Source organism: Trifolium pratense, linkage group LG2, assembly GCF_020283565.1.
Source record: "Trifolium pratense cultivar HEN17-A07 linkage group LG2, ARS_RC_1.1, whole genome shotgun sequence".
NCBI lineage: Eukaryota > Viridiplantae > Streptophyta > Magnoliopsida > Fabales > Fabaceae > Trifolium > Trifolium pratense.
The window spans coordinates 4,016,612-4,032,287 of NC_060060.1; the positions used below are offsets into that span (position 1 = coordinate 4,016,612).

Below are 15,676 nucleotides of genomic sequence, written 5' to 3' on the forward strand. Positions count from 1 at the left end.
TATAAAAAAGACCAAATTTTTTTTTCCAAATTGTTCCTTATAAAAAGGACCGGAGGGAGTAGTAATAATGTTAATGAGGTGATTTTTTGATAATCCATTAGGTAGGGGAAATGATACAAATAGAAAATATGCCGCACTTCAATTTTATTTAACTTTGAAATGTAGTTATGTTATTTATTACTCAATTGGAGTTTAAGAAGATAAATTGAATTTTTAGCACCATATATATAGTCTTTGCATGTAGTTAGTACATCATCGTCTAAATATCATCAGTATCCAGTCCACTGGACAACCTAATCTGATTCAGAGGTCAGTTCCGACATCAAGTGGTTTTAGTCTCTGTCGATCGCAATAAGGAACATGTTCTCGTTAATGGTAATTATTATTTTCAAAAATGAAATTGAAATGTGATTGTAAAGATGTGATGTATATGTGTTTACTTATTAAAATATTATAGATGTAGTTTTTGGATTCTATCCTTCTTCTTATACACAAAAAGACAAAAGATATTTGAGAAAAAATTGAAGAGAGATATGGTATCTTCTATAGTGGTGTGTTACACATGGTGCAATTGCTTCAGAAGCATTGAGTTTGGGGGCAGTGTTGGATTCACTAGGATTCTATGGATCAATTTAGCATTATAAAAGTCATCTTTAAAGACAAATGTTTTTTCAATTTTTCATAAAGTAATATGCAAATAAATCCTTTCTAAAACTTTCTAAATTCAATATGGCTGTAATCCTAATCCTTTTTATTTAGCCAAAAGAACCAAAAGGAATTTAATTAGGCTCAATTTATATTCAGTCCATATACTTCATGTTTACATTTGTATGAACAAGAGAAATATGTACCAACCTTAGTGCTCATAAAAAAATGTTCCCCTAGGACCTGAATTTAGATCCTCTACAACATCTGCACAACAACTTGAAAACATCTCTAATGGGAATGAATGTTTATATAGAACGAAAGAATTGATTTCGCATAATATATCTTTAAACTTAATCTATTAGTTGTCATCTTTGTACCTTTTACTTTTATTAAAAAAAAATAAAAAAATTTGGAGTCATGCATGTCAATGATCACCAAGAAAATTATCAACCAACTACATGCATAACATCATATTTTAAAAAGAATTAAATCTTCATAATTTTTCATGTATTACATGACTCTTATATTCATGCATATTGTATTATAATATATAATATATTGTACGTTACAAATAAAAAATAATTGTGAATTATAACCCTTATCATATTCACGTATTAAAACTCGAATACTATTTTGTAACATTAAAATCGAATAAAGTTCAGTTATGTTTCCACTTTAAAATTAGATAAGAAATATAATAAACATTAATTATTATTTTTATCTCTTATTTCTCTCTGGAAATTCTTCTCTCTGTATGTTTTTTCTTGTTTTTTTCTCTTTTCACGTCAGGAGTGGCCCAATACCTTGAGAGGTCTGAGGCAAAATAAAAAATGAAGCTTTTTAAAATTTATAATAGTATCTTAATAAAATTACTAAATTTTAGTATGATTATTATTTTTCATACATTTTAAAGACAAATTTATTTATTAAATTAATATATCAATTATTTTTTGTATTTTCTTAATTTATAATAAAGTCAATTATTTTATTTAATCTGTATTGAGAGAATATTAATTTTGTTTTGAAAATAGTAGAATAGGAGGTCTTTTTTACCAAAAAATGAAGAATATAAGGCCTTTTATTAAGTAATTTTTTAAAAATATTTTTAGAGGCCTAAGATGATTGTCTTGTTGGCCTTCCCCTTTGGCCGGGCCTTATTTCACGAGTATCTTGCTAGTACAAAAATAAAAATCTATGCTAAATTCTAATACAAAACCTATTTCTAAACCATATATTTTAATTAAGATACAAATTATAAACTATAATAAACAAAAAAATATATTCCAATGATATTAAAAAAATATTTAAATCTAAAATAAATAAAAAAAATTAGACATATTATTATTATTAACAAGAGGTAGAATTAGAGACAACGTCCGTCAAAAGAGGTGGTGCGGGAAACGGCATTCAAGATGCATAGTTGTTGTATGACAATGAACTATTCCATTTGCCAAACATTCGGAAGCAAATTCAAAAACTCATAAAACGATGGGTATTTTATTTTTTTAGAAAGTATATGTCATTTTAATATATCCTAGGGGTGATAAGTTTGATTTCCTCTTAAAGTAATGAAAGAATTTCAATACAGAGTTTATCCGCATCATCAAATCTACAAAATAAGTGGACCCGTCTTTAGTCGAGAAGATGTCCTTTGATGATAGGACCCATCTTTAGTGCAACTTTTTAGTGTCACTTCAACAGCTACAACTAGATCAGGTCTAAAATTATTCAATAGCACTAATCTTATGGGAAAATTATTCTAGGGAGAAAGTGCGAGTGAGAGAGTGGTGTGGCAGTATGAAAAAAATGATATAGGGAAATTACCAGTAGAGTTTGTTAGAGTACTTTTCTCGGCAAATTTATAACAAAAAATTGAATAATTATAAAATTATTAGTTCTTAAAAATGAATTTGAATTTGTGTTCAATTATAAAATTATTTAGTTTATTGTGTTAAGTTAATTTCATTTTTTGATTATTTTTGTAATGTTCGAAATATGACTTCTAAAATTAAGAGTTGAAGGATAATTAAATCGGTTAGTTTTAGTAGACATTAAAACTACTTGCAAGATAATTTGTAAGATTAAAAGTTGAAAAAAAAATTAGTGACGGACTAAAAACAAAATGTTGAAATTTTATAAAGATAAAAAATATATTTACTTTCTCATGGTCAAACTCTAGATTATCAGGACCCATTTTCTTAGGAATCAGAGGATTAATATATACCAAATATATAGATATATAAGACTATTATTGCCTTTCCTTCTGCCTCTTTGCTCCTATAATATATGTTAAAAAGAAGGGAGAAACTATAAAAAAAGAAAAATTAAGAGAAAGAAAATTAAAAAAGCAAAAAGATAAAAGAAAAATAAAAAGCTAAAAATAAAAATAGAATGAGTGTGATAATTCTTAATGCTTTTTGCAAGCCATTGTTGATGTTATGTTTCTTAGCTTTTTTTTCTCAACAGCCGCAGTTGACATGAAGAGTTAAAGGAAATGCTTGCAAATACTTTTAACTACTGTCTTTGACAATACACTTCAACAAGGGTGATTTACATTTTACTACTAGTGATTTAGTTGGCGCAAAGAAAGTAGATAATATGAAACTATATATTTGTGAATGTTATATTAATATGCTAAAGAAAAGAACAATTTAAACTTTGTAAAAAAATTGTCTTTCCTCCCAATATCTTCTCAACAGTAAGGAAATAACTTTCATGTACATTATTGTCACTCCTTTCTATTTCTCATGTCAATCATACAATGATAGAGATTGACTTTTCCTCTCCTTCATATTGATCAAACTACAAAGATGGAGTACATGCCAAGAAATCACCATTGGTATTTGGCAGCAACAAGAACCTCCTCATATTGTTGAGCAGCATTATCCCAACTAAGATCCTGTGACATCCCTCTTTGTTGAATCCCTTCCCAACTCTTTTTATATTCCCTATAAGTCGATATGCAATTCCATAATGCTGCCATTAACTTGTTAGCTTCTGCTCTATCAAACGTCCAACCGACACCCGATTCATCGAACGGATTAAAAGGCTGCACTGTATCTCTGAGTCCACCCACCGCGTGTACAACAGGAACCGTTCCGTAATTCATCGCATAGAGTTGATTCAATCCACACGGTTCAAATCTTGACGGCATGAGCAATATATCTGCACCTGCTGTTATCCTATGAGCCATCTTAACCGAAAAACCAACCCATCCTCGAATTTTGTCGTGGTGTTGGCATTCAAATTGTCTTAGCATTTGTTCTAAATCAGGTCTTCCGGTTCCCAACATGATTAGTTGCACATCATGGCTCATCATCCAAGGAATTGCTTCGGCTATGAGATCAACACCTTTCTGTTGATCTAATCTTCCGATGAAAGAAATTATAGGAACATCCTCGCGGACAGGCAAACCAAGCTCCTTTTGTAAGGCTGCTTTACATTGACGCTTGCCGGTTTGTAGGGTCGCGAGTGTGTAGTTAGTGTAACCGTCTGATTTCAAGTGAACGTCGAATTGAGGGTTCCAATCTTTTGTGTCAACGCCGTTCACAATTCCCCTAAATTTCCAGTCATTCTCATTTATGATCCCATGCAAACCCCAACCGCCTTCCGTAGTTTTAAGTTCCCATGCATATCCGTGACTTACGGTGACGATCCTATCTGCTGTTTTTAAACCGGCTGCAAAGATGTTGAAGTGCTCCCCTCCAACGGGGTCGTACATTTTGAAAAGGTCTATGTAGTTTCCAGGTAAATCCACATAGTTGAAATCCTCAAGCGGGCCCCGACCCTGCATAAGTGAAGCTGTGTTTCAGTGTGTATAAGGAAAAGCCAATACAAATTCCAACCATATAAGAAAATGATATCAGTTTCGATGAAATCCACATAGTTAAGAGTATTATCGACAAATAATAGTTAATGCTACATTGAACTTTAAAAACGAAAATTAAATAGGAACAAATTTTTTCTGCAGTAGTTAGTTACAAAGGAACCAAGGGAGTCGTCACTCATGGGTTTCAGACAGCTATTCTAGTACAGCAATCTGCCATCACCAGCAAGATGCTGAGACCATGGTGTTTAATTTAGGCCTGTTTAGATTGGCTTATTTGGACTTATCTACTAGCATAAGCACTTGGGAGACTGTTTGGGAGAACTTATGGAAACAATTTATGAGTTATGACATGCCCATTAGCTATTTTCAGCTTATTTCCATAAGCTCTCCAAGATAGTTCATGAACAGCTTATATCTTATGTGAAAACAGTTTGATTTTATTTTATCTTTTGTTATAGAAATAGCTTATACATAATCACTTAAATGAAAATCTCATGCTATAAAAACTTACCTATGTTGTTTATCCAAACAGGGTCCTGGTGGAGTAGAATGTATCATAAATAGGATAATACATGCTTATTGTTCAAAAATGGGACTTTTACTGTGGAGTTCTGACATATATTGGATACCGAATATTTAAACAATCTGAAGTAGGAGAGCGAATATAGGAGCATAGATGAACTAGCCAAAGAAGTGAAAGAGTGACACAGAGATACTAGGAATGCTAATAGGTGTTATAGTGATACATTCAATTCCAAAGACAATAATTATAGTGATGCCGAGTTCGATTCCTACCAATAAAAAAAGGTTCTCTGGTTGAATCAAAATCACAATATGCATCTATTTCATATTCGATAAAACAAGTGGACCAGATGTTCTAAATGATATATACATTATGGACGTGCGTGTGGACACGCGTATATAGAAGTTTCTTTCTTCACCATGAAGAACATTGAATTAACCATAAAACTAGATTCAGAACGAACCTGATGAGCTATGTTATGAATCACGAGAACAGATCTTGTATAGTTCATCAAACCATTGTCACGATAATATGCTTTCAGATACACCGGCAGCAATGCAGTATGCCAATCATTGGCTATGAAGACCAGATTTCCATCTCCATAGCAAACTCCACCACATGGAACATGCCAAGGAACCTGAAAAATAATCAACTTCATCATTAATATTTAAGGAAACTATAAGGATTTCATAAACAAGATATATGTAAGTTTCCTGAAACAGACAATTTACGGTCCACAATAAGGACATAATTTCTATAAATCATTTAGTTCACGTACCTCGACTGCTGCCTTACAAAATAACGCCATGCGCCTTAGAATATCCTGTTCCATCAAAGGAAAACAAGAGTCAAACAAAAGGCTAGGAGTTAATAAGAATAGAAAACTAGTTATGAAGCACCGACACATACACGGACACTAGACACCGACACGTAAACATTGGTAATAATTTGAGAAAATAGAAGTGATTGTTTGTAATCACAAGTGTCAGTGTCGAACATCGATACATGTTGGACACTCGGACACCTCTTCAATCTGAAGTGTCGGTGCTACATAGGTTATAGATAACTAAAACCAATGCATGATGAGTTCCAAAATACCTTAAATCAAAACAACCGTATTTTGGTCATTCCACTCATAATGATTTCCTAATGGAGAAACCAATAATTCACATAATAATACAGTTCTGTCCTTTTTTTTTTTACCTTTTTCCCTCTGTTTTTCCCCTTGAAAAGGAGCTCAGTAATTTTACAGTTAATGACAACTGAAGTACTTAAGCAGGTCCTTAAGTAAACATAAATAGAAAATTACCACTCGGTTTCCGCCATATATGTTACTCTCTAGATGGCGAAATATTGGACTGTCAATAAAAACGAAGTCAACACCATCAATATAAGCCTGGAAATACGTCACTTCCATATCCTGTAAAGTAAAAATGTTGAACCATTACTACATGAAGGTGGTATCAATTAATTGTTTCGAATGAGGGATCACAAATTATTAGGAATAGAGTAGCCACTCGCTGCGCACCTGACCAGCTACTTTGTATCTCTTTCGTACTCCTATATCTTGTGTTTCAGCATAATCACCATAATGAGGTGCAACAACCTAAAAAGGAAATGAATAAAAAATGGAAATAGTTCATAAAAAGGGAAATTGAAAATTTATCGATAAAGTTCTCTTTCCACATATGTGATACCATATCAGTTCATGAAGGGAATAACATTTTACCATAACTCGATGTCCACGTCGAGCCAAAGCCTTTGGTAATGCTCCAGCAACATCTCCAAGCCCACCTATTAGTTCATATTAGAACCGTTAATTAGATGAAAACAACGAGCATACAAAGAAGGGTGGAAAATATCGAAGACTTTGTCTACCAAAACAATGAGTTGCATCACTTTAATGCATGAATGTGAAAATTTGAGCACGTTCTCTTAGTGATGCATATCTCCGTTTGTTATAGCAGAGCTCAGCAACATGCATTCATCAAAGGAAAATCTTCCATTGAAAGTACGTTAAATTACCTGTTTTCGACCATGGAGCACATTCCGCCGCAACCAATATAATGTTCATAACATTGGCCCCAGCCAATGGTGGGGGATTTTCACCATCACTCTCAACATTGTCAGGTTCATTAGAGACCTCCTTTGAATTTGATTCACTCTCACGTTGCAGATTTTCAAACTTTAGGCTAGACGTTTGGATGCTACTCACAAGGTTTTTACGTTGTTCATTAAAATGTAGCCAGGATGAAGACCTTTCAGCATCATTTCTCTTTTTTCGTTCATCAAAACCTTGATTAATGCCTACAGACGAATCATCTTGTGTCTCCTTTTCTTTAGAATAAGCATTGTTTCTTAAAACATTGCCACCATTTTGGTTTTCAACAGCATTTCTGCTCGCGCTGGTCGAAGAACTTTCCTGTGTATTTGAGCCACTTGACAGAGATTCTTCACTGCTTTCATACGAAATTCCATTTCCTTCCAATCCAGGAACGTTGTCACTGTCTATAGAAGAAACTAATTTCTTTCTTTCAGCAATCTAAATTAAAAAAACAAATAACAAAGCTAAATAATTTTGCCACATAAATGCTTATAATAATAACATTAAAGGAGGGCTAAGTAAGCATGTTCATGTGGCATATTTGGATGACTTATTTTAGCTTATCTATTGGTATAAGCACGTGTGCGACTGTTTGATGAGAATCCAGAATTCAGAAGCAGAAGTTAAGAAATAGATCAAACAATGGAAAATAGAATGTATGTAATTGATGAAGAGAGAAGAATTGTAGAAGGGAAAGAATCCCAACCTATCCCACAGCCAAGCTTCTCCGGGATAGCTAATGAAAACAACTTATAACTTATATGAAAACTGTTTTAGTTTATTTTATCTTTTGGTATAAAAACAGCTTATTCAGAAGCACTTATATGATAAAAGCTCATAATGATGCATCTTGACACAATTACCAGTGTAACTTGTATAACCAACTCCACTTGCTTGCACTTAAGTGATTTATATATGAATAGTATACTTGTATTGTATGCATTCATTTCAGAAAAAAATGTTCGCGATGACCTACTCACCCACATCATGCAGTACCTTTTATGATAACCGTATTTTGACAAATCCATTGCAAGACTGTTTTTCGGGAATATGTTCATCTAGCTCCATAGAAATTTATACAATTGCAATAAACTAGCAAAACAAACATAAAGGTGCTACAGTAAAAGCATGACATTCTAACCCAATTTTTTCAGGGTTTTGGACCCACGATTTATTATTTGGTAATTGGCATCTAATTAAACCTATGGTAATTAACTTTAAGAAGTTAGTCTCTGATCTTAGTATTCATTGGTGTTAAGAGTCCCACATTGGCTGCGAGACGTTTATAAAGTAGAGGCAATCCTCACTTTACAAGCCGATTTTGTAGGGTTGAGTTAGGCCCAGCTCTCAATTCTAAGATGGTATCGGAGCCTGCTCCACAATCCGTTGGGCCACCTACTATCAGGTCTCTGATCGGGCCACCCACAATTTATATCCGCGCACCAAGCCCAATAGTGTTGGGCATGAGGGGGTGCGTTAAGAATTAGTAATATGATACTATGTTGAAATGGTATAGTACAGCTATTAAGATAAAATGAGTTTTACATCATACATGAAATTTAGTTTGGACTTAAAAAAAAAATGAGTTTTGCATTCTATTTTGTCATTCAGTTGATATTGACCTATCAATCTTCTCTGCTAATGCAATCATATATTTTCTTTATCACCTGTACCTACCTAGTCATCCTTTATACCATTTCACTGCAAAAAAGATATCTACAGGACCTCACAACTAGTCACTGAAATAGCAAATCTAAAAGGCAGATATTCCCAACAGAATCTAATAGACCTAAAGTGTGCAATATAGTTTTGCATTCAGCTCTAAAATCTTGAATAAGTCAATACAATAGCCAATTAGATTACATTCCTAGAGGTAAAAAATGAATCTCTAAAAATCAGTGTTATCAATCACAAATCGCGGATAATAAAGGATTACTCAAATTCCGCTACACTTATAGCCGTTCAGAGCAATAGTGTCTTGTTTGAATTCTAAACTATAGCGCCACTATTTAAAAACTTTGGTAAAAAATTGTCATTGCTACAGCATTAGTATAAAAATGTCATACGTGAAGCACGATCACCTCTATGATTACGCGTGTCGCGGTGTCTGACACTCGTACGAGACATGTCTGTATCGTGTCAGGCCCGTGTCGGAGTCCATGCATCATAGATTGTCATTGCTACATTGGTAGCTTTACCACAATCAATTAAAGGAGGAGCATACACATATTAGACATTGCTTTACTCTACTTACAATTAGCTTTCCAAGAGGAAAAGCAATTATCTCTCTCTCTCTCTCTCTCTCTCTCTCTCTCTCACACTCTCACTAGTCTCTAATGAAGTACTAGTACTAATTTTCCAATTCCAACAAATCAATAAACGACTAAAATGTAAAAATTATCAAAAAGAGAAACAAACTCAACTTAATAGCTTAAAGGGTCTAATCTAAACCTAAACCTTTTATAGTAAGACCTAAAGATGAAAATCATAACCCATTTGCAAAATCAAAATTTCACAATACCTGTTGAATAAGTTCCCTTTGCAAAGCAAGAACCTTTTTACTCTTTTCAATTGTAGCATTAACAACATCATCATCTGATTTTTCTTCATCCTCATTTTCATCTGTACCAAAACTCTTCCCAACAGCTCCTAATTGCTTATGTTTCAATCTAACACTACCATAGTTCAATCTACCACCACTCAAACCCCTACTAAATGCTGAATCAACATTCAAAGTGTTAATCTTTGGTGTGAATTTGAGATTCTTAGTGTGAAAAAGTAACACAGTAGTGTCAGAACCAAGTGATAGCATCATCAATGAATTGATGAAAAATGGGGATGACCCAGATGATGAAAATGAGTGATGAACAAGAATTGAGTGGAAATTTGCAATTGGGTTGGACACAACTGGAGAAAATGGTGTTTTATAAATCAAAGGTTAGAACTTTTTTTCTTTGGAAGTGAGAAAAAATGGAATGGAAGACTATGGAAGGAAAAGAACAGAGTTTTATGATTTTTTTTTTTTTTGGTATCGAAAAATTAAGGTAACCACAAATATTGTGACACAAAAGGGTCTCATAAGTGGTGTGAAAAGTTATTAATGTTATTAGGAGAATGTTAATTTGTGTCCTTAAGGGCACATGTTAAGGAGATAAATGTGGAAAAAATTTATTGAACTTGTGGTGTATTCAATTCTCTAGACATTAAATGTTTTCTATCATTAAAAGCTATATTTCTATTTTTAGGTAGCTTAACATGTGCCCTTAGGACACAAGTTAACATAACCCATATTATTATCCAACCAAATTGTCAAAAAAATCCAACCAACAATTTTAGAGGCCAAAGTTTACAAACTAGTCTATTCATCATTTTGAAAGGTTGTCACATGTTTGAGTACAATTTGACAATGATAATTAGCATATGGAAAACATGTTAATATTATAATGAAAATAATATTTAAAATAATAGTAATAATAGTATTATTACAATTAAAAATAATGAAAAACTTGACCTAGATCAAATTGCTTAAGGACTAGAGATTTTACGATCATCAATATAATAATGTGACATATTTAACACATGTTTGAGACTTTTTTCTTTAAAATATGTGACAATATATGTCCATAATTGGTATTGTGTGAAATAGGGTTCGACAAGTTGTTCGGATGCGCCCAAAATTGTTCGATCTAAAAGGTCCAATGTGCAATGGGCGTTTAAAACAAGTTGGCGGATTTATGGTTCACATGTTTGGATTTCTATGTTGTGCAATTATCGTAATCCTGTGGATGTTTCAAGTCTGATTGAGTTTGTATCTAAAAAGAACGTATACATTGTCGATGATAAAAAGAGTAGGTTGAAAATGCACCTTTTATCCTTAGAAGATCCATTTGATAAAAGAGATGAATAGATAGGGCGGAGCCGGCCGGCTGAAGGAAGGGCGCATAAGCGCCCCTGCAATCTTTCCAAAGCAAGCATATCTCTTTTTCTTTTTTATGGTACAATTCTTAGAGTATCTCTAGTACAATAATATAATTTTCATGTGTTTGTATTATTAGCTGTTGTGAATTCGTCTTAAAATCACACCAATGAATAACTTGATGTGTGGAGCAATAGAACGGCAACCAATAATTAAGCGGAATAAGCAATAATAATAACAACCGATAAAAGATAAAGGAGAAGAAAGAACACGATAATTTGTTTACCCAGTTCGGTCCAATAATGACCTAGTCTGGGGGAGAGAGCAGCCCCTCCGTTCCACTATATCAAACGAGTAACTTTACAAAGAGTTCCAATTGAGTTACAAGAATTAATCATAATTCTACCCAAATCCCGAATCTCTTCCCGTGGCCAAGAGACTCAATTTGATAAGTGTTTCCCAAGGTGTAATCAATCCCCTTTGCCCAACCCTAGAGTTATACCAAGAGACAACCCCTCTTGTTTCTCTCTAAAACCCTAGCCTTGTGTCGGCGGCAAATCCTAATTGAAAACCCTACATTGTTGCTCTCTTTCTCTCTCTCTCTCTCTCAATTTTTCTATGAATAAAGCACTCCCTATTTATAGAAAAATAATATGCCAAAAAATTAGTAACAAATCTGTTTTAAAATAAAACAAATCCAAGTCAAAGTATCTTCCAAGAAAATATATTTTTTTCCCAAAAAATCTTCAAAACATCAAAGATGCAAAAAGATTCAACAAAGATTTTTCTGACTTCTTGTAACTGAGATTTCAAGGCATATCCAACAATTCTCCACCTTGCCTTCAAATCGATGGTGATCCCATCAACCACCGTGCTGCTCTCTCCATCTTGAATCTTCTATTCAAGATCACCGGATTGTACCTCCCTCTTCATCCTCGGAATGCCTTCCGCTCTCATGAAGATCTTGCATCCCACTACCAAAGGATTTTAGGTAGCCCCACAAGATTCACCGCACCCTCTTCAGAATCCGAAGTGGTCAACTTCGTACCTCCCTGAAGAAACGCTTGCTCCCAACTATCATCGGAATTTTAGATAGCTCAACAAGCTCCACCATCCCTCTTCAGCCCCCGGATTGTGCCTTTTCCGTCCTCCTGAAGAATCGCTTGCCTCCGACTATCCATGGATTTTTGCGATAGCCCTACAAGCCTTCACCACTCTTCGACCCCGGAATGCCTTCCGTACTCTCGAAGTTTTGCTTGGCTCCAAACCATCCTTGGAATTTTAGGTGGTTCCACAAGCTGCAACATCAAACTCTCCTTGTATCCAACTACCTCCAGCAGTCTCACAAGTTACCAAGTCTGATCACCGTTGCTTTCAATTGCCTCCCTGAAGATCATCTCAAGGTCTTGCACTTCTTCAGCCACAATTGAAACATAACCGACAAGGTCTCCATGGTCATCCCCTTTGGTTCAACAATACCACTCTCCTCCCTATCTCCGATTAGATAGCCAAGAGCTAATGTTGATTGTCTACCACTATTGGAAGACTCCACCTCAAACTGAGTTTCCACCAAAGTATACCCACCATGATTTCCACCTTGTAACACGCAAGACCTCTTCAACTCCTCTGAAACATACTTCAAGCTATTGTTAGTCTCCAACAATTACAGTTCAGTTCAACACCTAGTAAACCTTGTTCACTAGTCCAACTAAACTCATGTCACTAACAGGTCCACCCGAAGTCCCACAACTCAACCACATTATGAGAATCACAACTAGTTATAGATGCATAATCAACTATCTTTGCATCTAAGTTCAGGAACATACCTCACATCGTGTAAATAAACTCACGATTGTCAAACTGAACCCATACCTTGAACCTTCAAGCTTTCCCGTTTTCAAGATGAACAACTCCACCTTCAACTAGCTCTAGTGTCTCAAAGTATTCCTTCTTCAAACACATGTGATAGGAGCATCCAAAGTCCATGACTCAATACTCCACCGGTTCCTAACTTCCACTAGCACCTCCACATCCTCATAATAAAGTTGTTGTTTCAGATAGTAACCCGAGTATTCTTAGCACCGCCTCTCCAGGCTGAAGTCGAGTATTATTACCACCGCCTCTCCAGGCCGACCGTCTTCGCCATCTCCATTAACTCTTTATCTTCGAGGCACCGGATAACAACACTCCATGTTTTATCCATCATCCCGAACATTAAAATTGCTTCCATCTTCACTTTCCACAATTCCAAATTGCTTTTGGAAAGTCCCTCGATATCCGACTTAAAACCCATGGTGCTCACTTCAAATTGTTCCGATTGCCCCACGGTGGGCGCCAATTGTTGTGAATTCGTCTTAAAATCACACCAATGAATAACTTGATGTGTGGAGCAATAGAACGGCAACCAATAATTAAGCGGAATAAGCAATAATAATAACAACCGATAAAAGATAAAGGAGAAGAAAGAACACGATAATTTGTTTACCCAGTTCGGTCCAATAATGACCTAGTCTGGGGGAGAGAGCAGCCCCTCCGTTCCACTATATCAAACGAGTAACTTTACAAAGAGTTCCAATTGAGTTACAAGAATTAATCATAATTCTACCCAAATCCCGAATCTCTTCCCGTGGCCAAGAGACTCAATTTGATAAGTGTTTCCCAAGGTGTAATCAATCCCCTTTGCCCAACCCTAGAGTTATACCAAGAGACAACCCCTCTTGTTTCTCTCTAAAACCCTAGCCTTGTGTCGGCGGCAAATCCTAATTGAAAACCCTACATTGTTGCTCTCTTTCTCTCTCTCTCTCTCTCTCAATTTTTCTATGAATAAAGCACTCCCTATTTATAGAAAAATAATATGCCAAAAAATTAGTAACAAATCTGTTTTAAAATAAAACAAATCCAAGTCAAAGTATCTTCCAAGAAAATATATTTTTTTTTTCTCAAAAAATCTTCAAAACATCAAAGATGCAAAAAGATTCAACAAAGATTTTTCTGACTTCTTGTAACTGAGATTTCAAGGCATATCCAACATTAGCCATTAGAAATGTACCACATACATTATGTTGCTGTTTTTATATGTTGGCTTCATTTTGTTAAAACAATGTTCTATCAAGATGTTGGACCAGATGCTCCAACATTGGATACGACATTCAGTATGCTATGTTTTCGCGTTTCTTGAAAGGTCTATTTTCGCGTGAGATCTCTGAAAGATTTGATTGAAGAATATATTCACGTTTTACTTGTGCGCCAAGTAGCGTCTTTCCTGATGTTCTAGAAGGCGGCCATGACCTAGTTTTGTTTCTAAACAAATCAACTATTTTAGTAAACAAAACATTTGATTCAAGAATATTCATTGATGGAACTTTTGGACCAGCTGTGATCTGAAGCCCAAATTCAAGACCTAGTCGTGCTAAGCTCAGACTATATAAAGAAAGGAGTTAAACCTAATTTGTTCACTGAATCCATTGTTCATCAAAGATGTAGTCTTTAGGGTTTCGTGTCTTGTAGCCACTCTCTAGCAGAGTTGGTGTAAGTGAACCACTCGGGTTGTGAGATGGTCACTGTGTCCTCGCTCGGAAACCTTTAGGTAATGAGTTGAGTAGTGTACTTGGAGGAAGCTTGTAAGCAACTTCAACTTGTGAACTTAGTCAAGGGTGTTGGCTAGATATTAATTTTATGGAAGTGTGACTCCTAATTATAAGAGAAGATTCACGTTTTAGATACATTGAAAGTTTAATGTTTAGTCTATATTATAGTTTAGATACATCAAATTTTGAATATATCTAAAAAGTGAATTTTTTTCCTATAATTAGGACCGGAGGGAAGAGATTATTAGGATTGGAAGATAAGTCGAATGAGTTGAACTTAATTAAGTTTTTTTTGGAAAGAACAAATAGAATTTTATTGATAATGAGAGTCAACAGGCATAAGCAATATGTAAAACATGTTTGTTTAATTTTAATCTCAATAAAAAATTAATTAAGGGTTGTCCCATAAGTTTTAGCTCAACTGATAAAAAATGTCGAAATTGTTAGGTCGGACGTCGTGACCCGGATTCGAATATGAGATCACACAATTATGTGAGTTTATTTTCAGTGAATTTACCACTTCATCTACTTCATCTAAGACAAAAAATAATAATTTAATTAAGGGCCGTATAACTTGCACTTGAGCCATAACCAATTTTCTTAAGCCACAATTTATTTCATAACCATAAGATCTGTTTTATCTTTGATGTGAAAGTATGTCTTAACTTTATTATTATCCAACCACAAATTTAGAAGGAAAAATTTCACAAAATAATATTGAAAGTTGTCCACGTTGCAGTATCATTGACAATGATAACTTGCATGCATTCCACGTTAAATATATTTAATTTGGTTGATATAGTTTTGTGTTGGAAGCTTGTTTGTGTTGTAATCCTACTCATGGGCCTTGGACTAAATGGTGCAACTTATGGCTCACCTTAGTCTTAAGAGATCTTTTTCTACAAGTGGTCATTTAAATTCAAGTTTTTATTAAATGGAATTTTCTCTTATATAATAATAGTGAGTGAGCATGAGTCCTCTTAGAGATCTTGAATAGAATCCCTTTGCTTGATTCTTATAAATAGTATTTTTTTTAGCATTTTAGATATTAGGGTGTGTTTGGTCGGAG

The 15,676-nt window shown here is 34.4% G+C and overlaps 1 protein-coding gene across 1 annotated transcript; it reads right to left on the bottom strand.

Annotated features, from left to right (window-relative positions):
* Positions 1-3,238: 3,238 nt before the first annotated feature.
* Positions 3,239-10,429, bottom strand: LOC123905725 (granule-bound starch synthase 2, chloroplastic/amyloplastic). The gene is made up of 8 exons (XM_045955432.1): positions 9,626-10,429; positions 7,026-7,542; positions 6,730-6,794; positions 6,529-6,606; positions 6,310-6,420; positions 5,779-5,823; positions 5,464-5,637; positions 3,239-4,435 (listed from the first exon to the last, which is right to left on the bottom strand). Exons 1-8 carry the CDS (start codon positions 9,917-9,919, stop codon positions 3,479-3,481), a joined length of 2,241 nt encoding a protein of 746 aa, XP_045811388.1. The 5' UTR covers positions 9,920-10,429; the 3' UTR covers positions 3,239-3,478.
* Between the last annotated feature and the right edge of the window lie 5,247 nt (positions 10,430-15,676).

Bases quoted from the DNA above. Each gene is read 5' to 3' on its own strand.
- LOC123905725 (XM_045955432.1), bottom strand. From the start codon at position 9,919: ATGATGCTATCACTTGGTTCTGACACTACTGTGTTACTTTTTCACACT. The intron at 5,824-6,309 runs GTAATTTTCTAT...TTGATGGAACAG, and splicing joins TATATGGCGGAAACCGAGTG to GATATTCTAAGGCGCATGGC. The intron at 5,638-5,778 runs GTACGTGAACTA...ATTATTTTTCAG, and splicing joins TTTGTAAGGCAGCAGTCGAG to GTTCCTTGGCATGTTCCATG.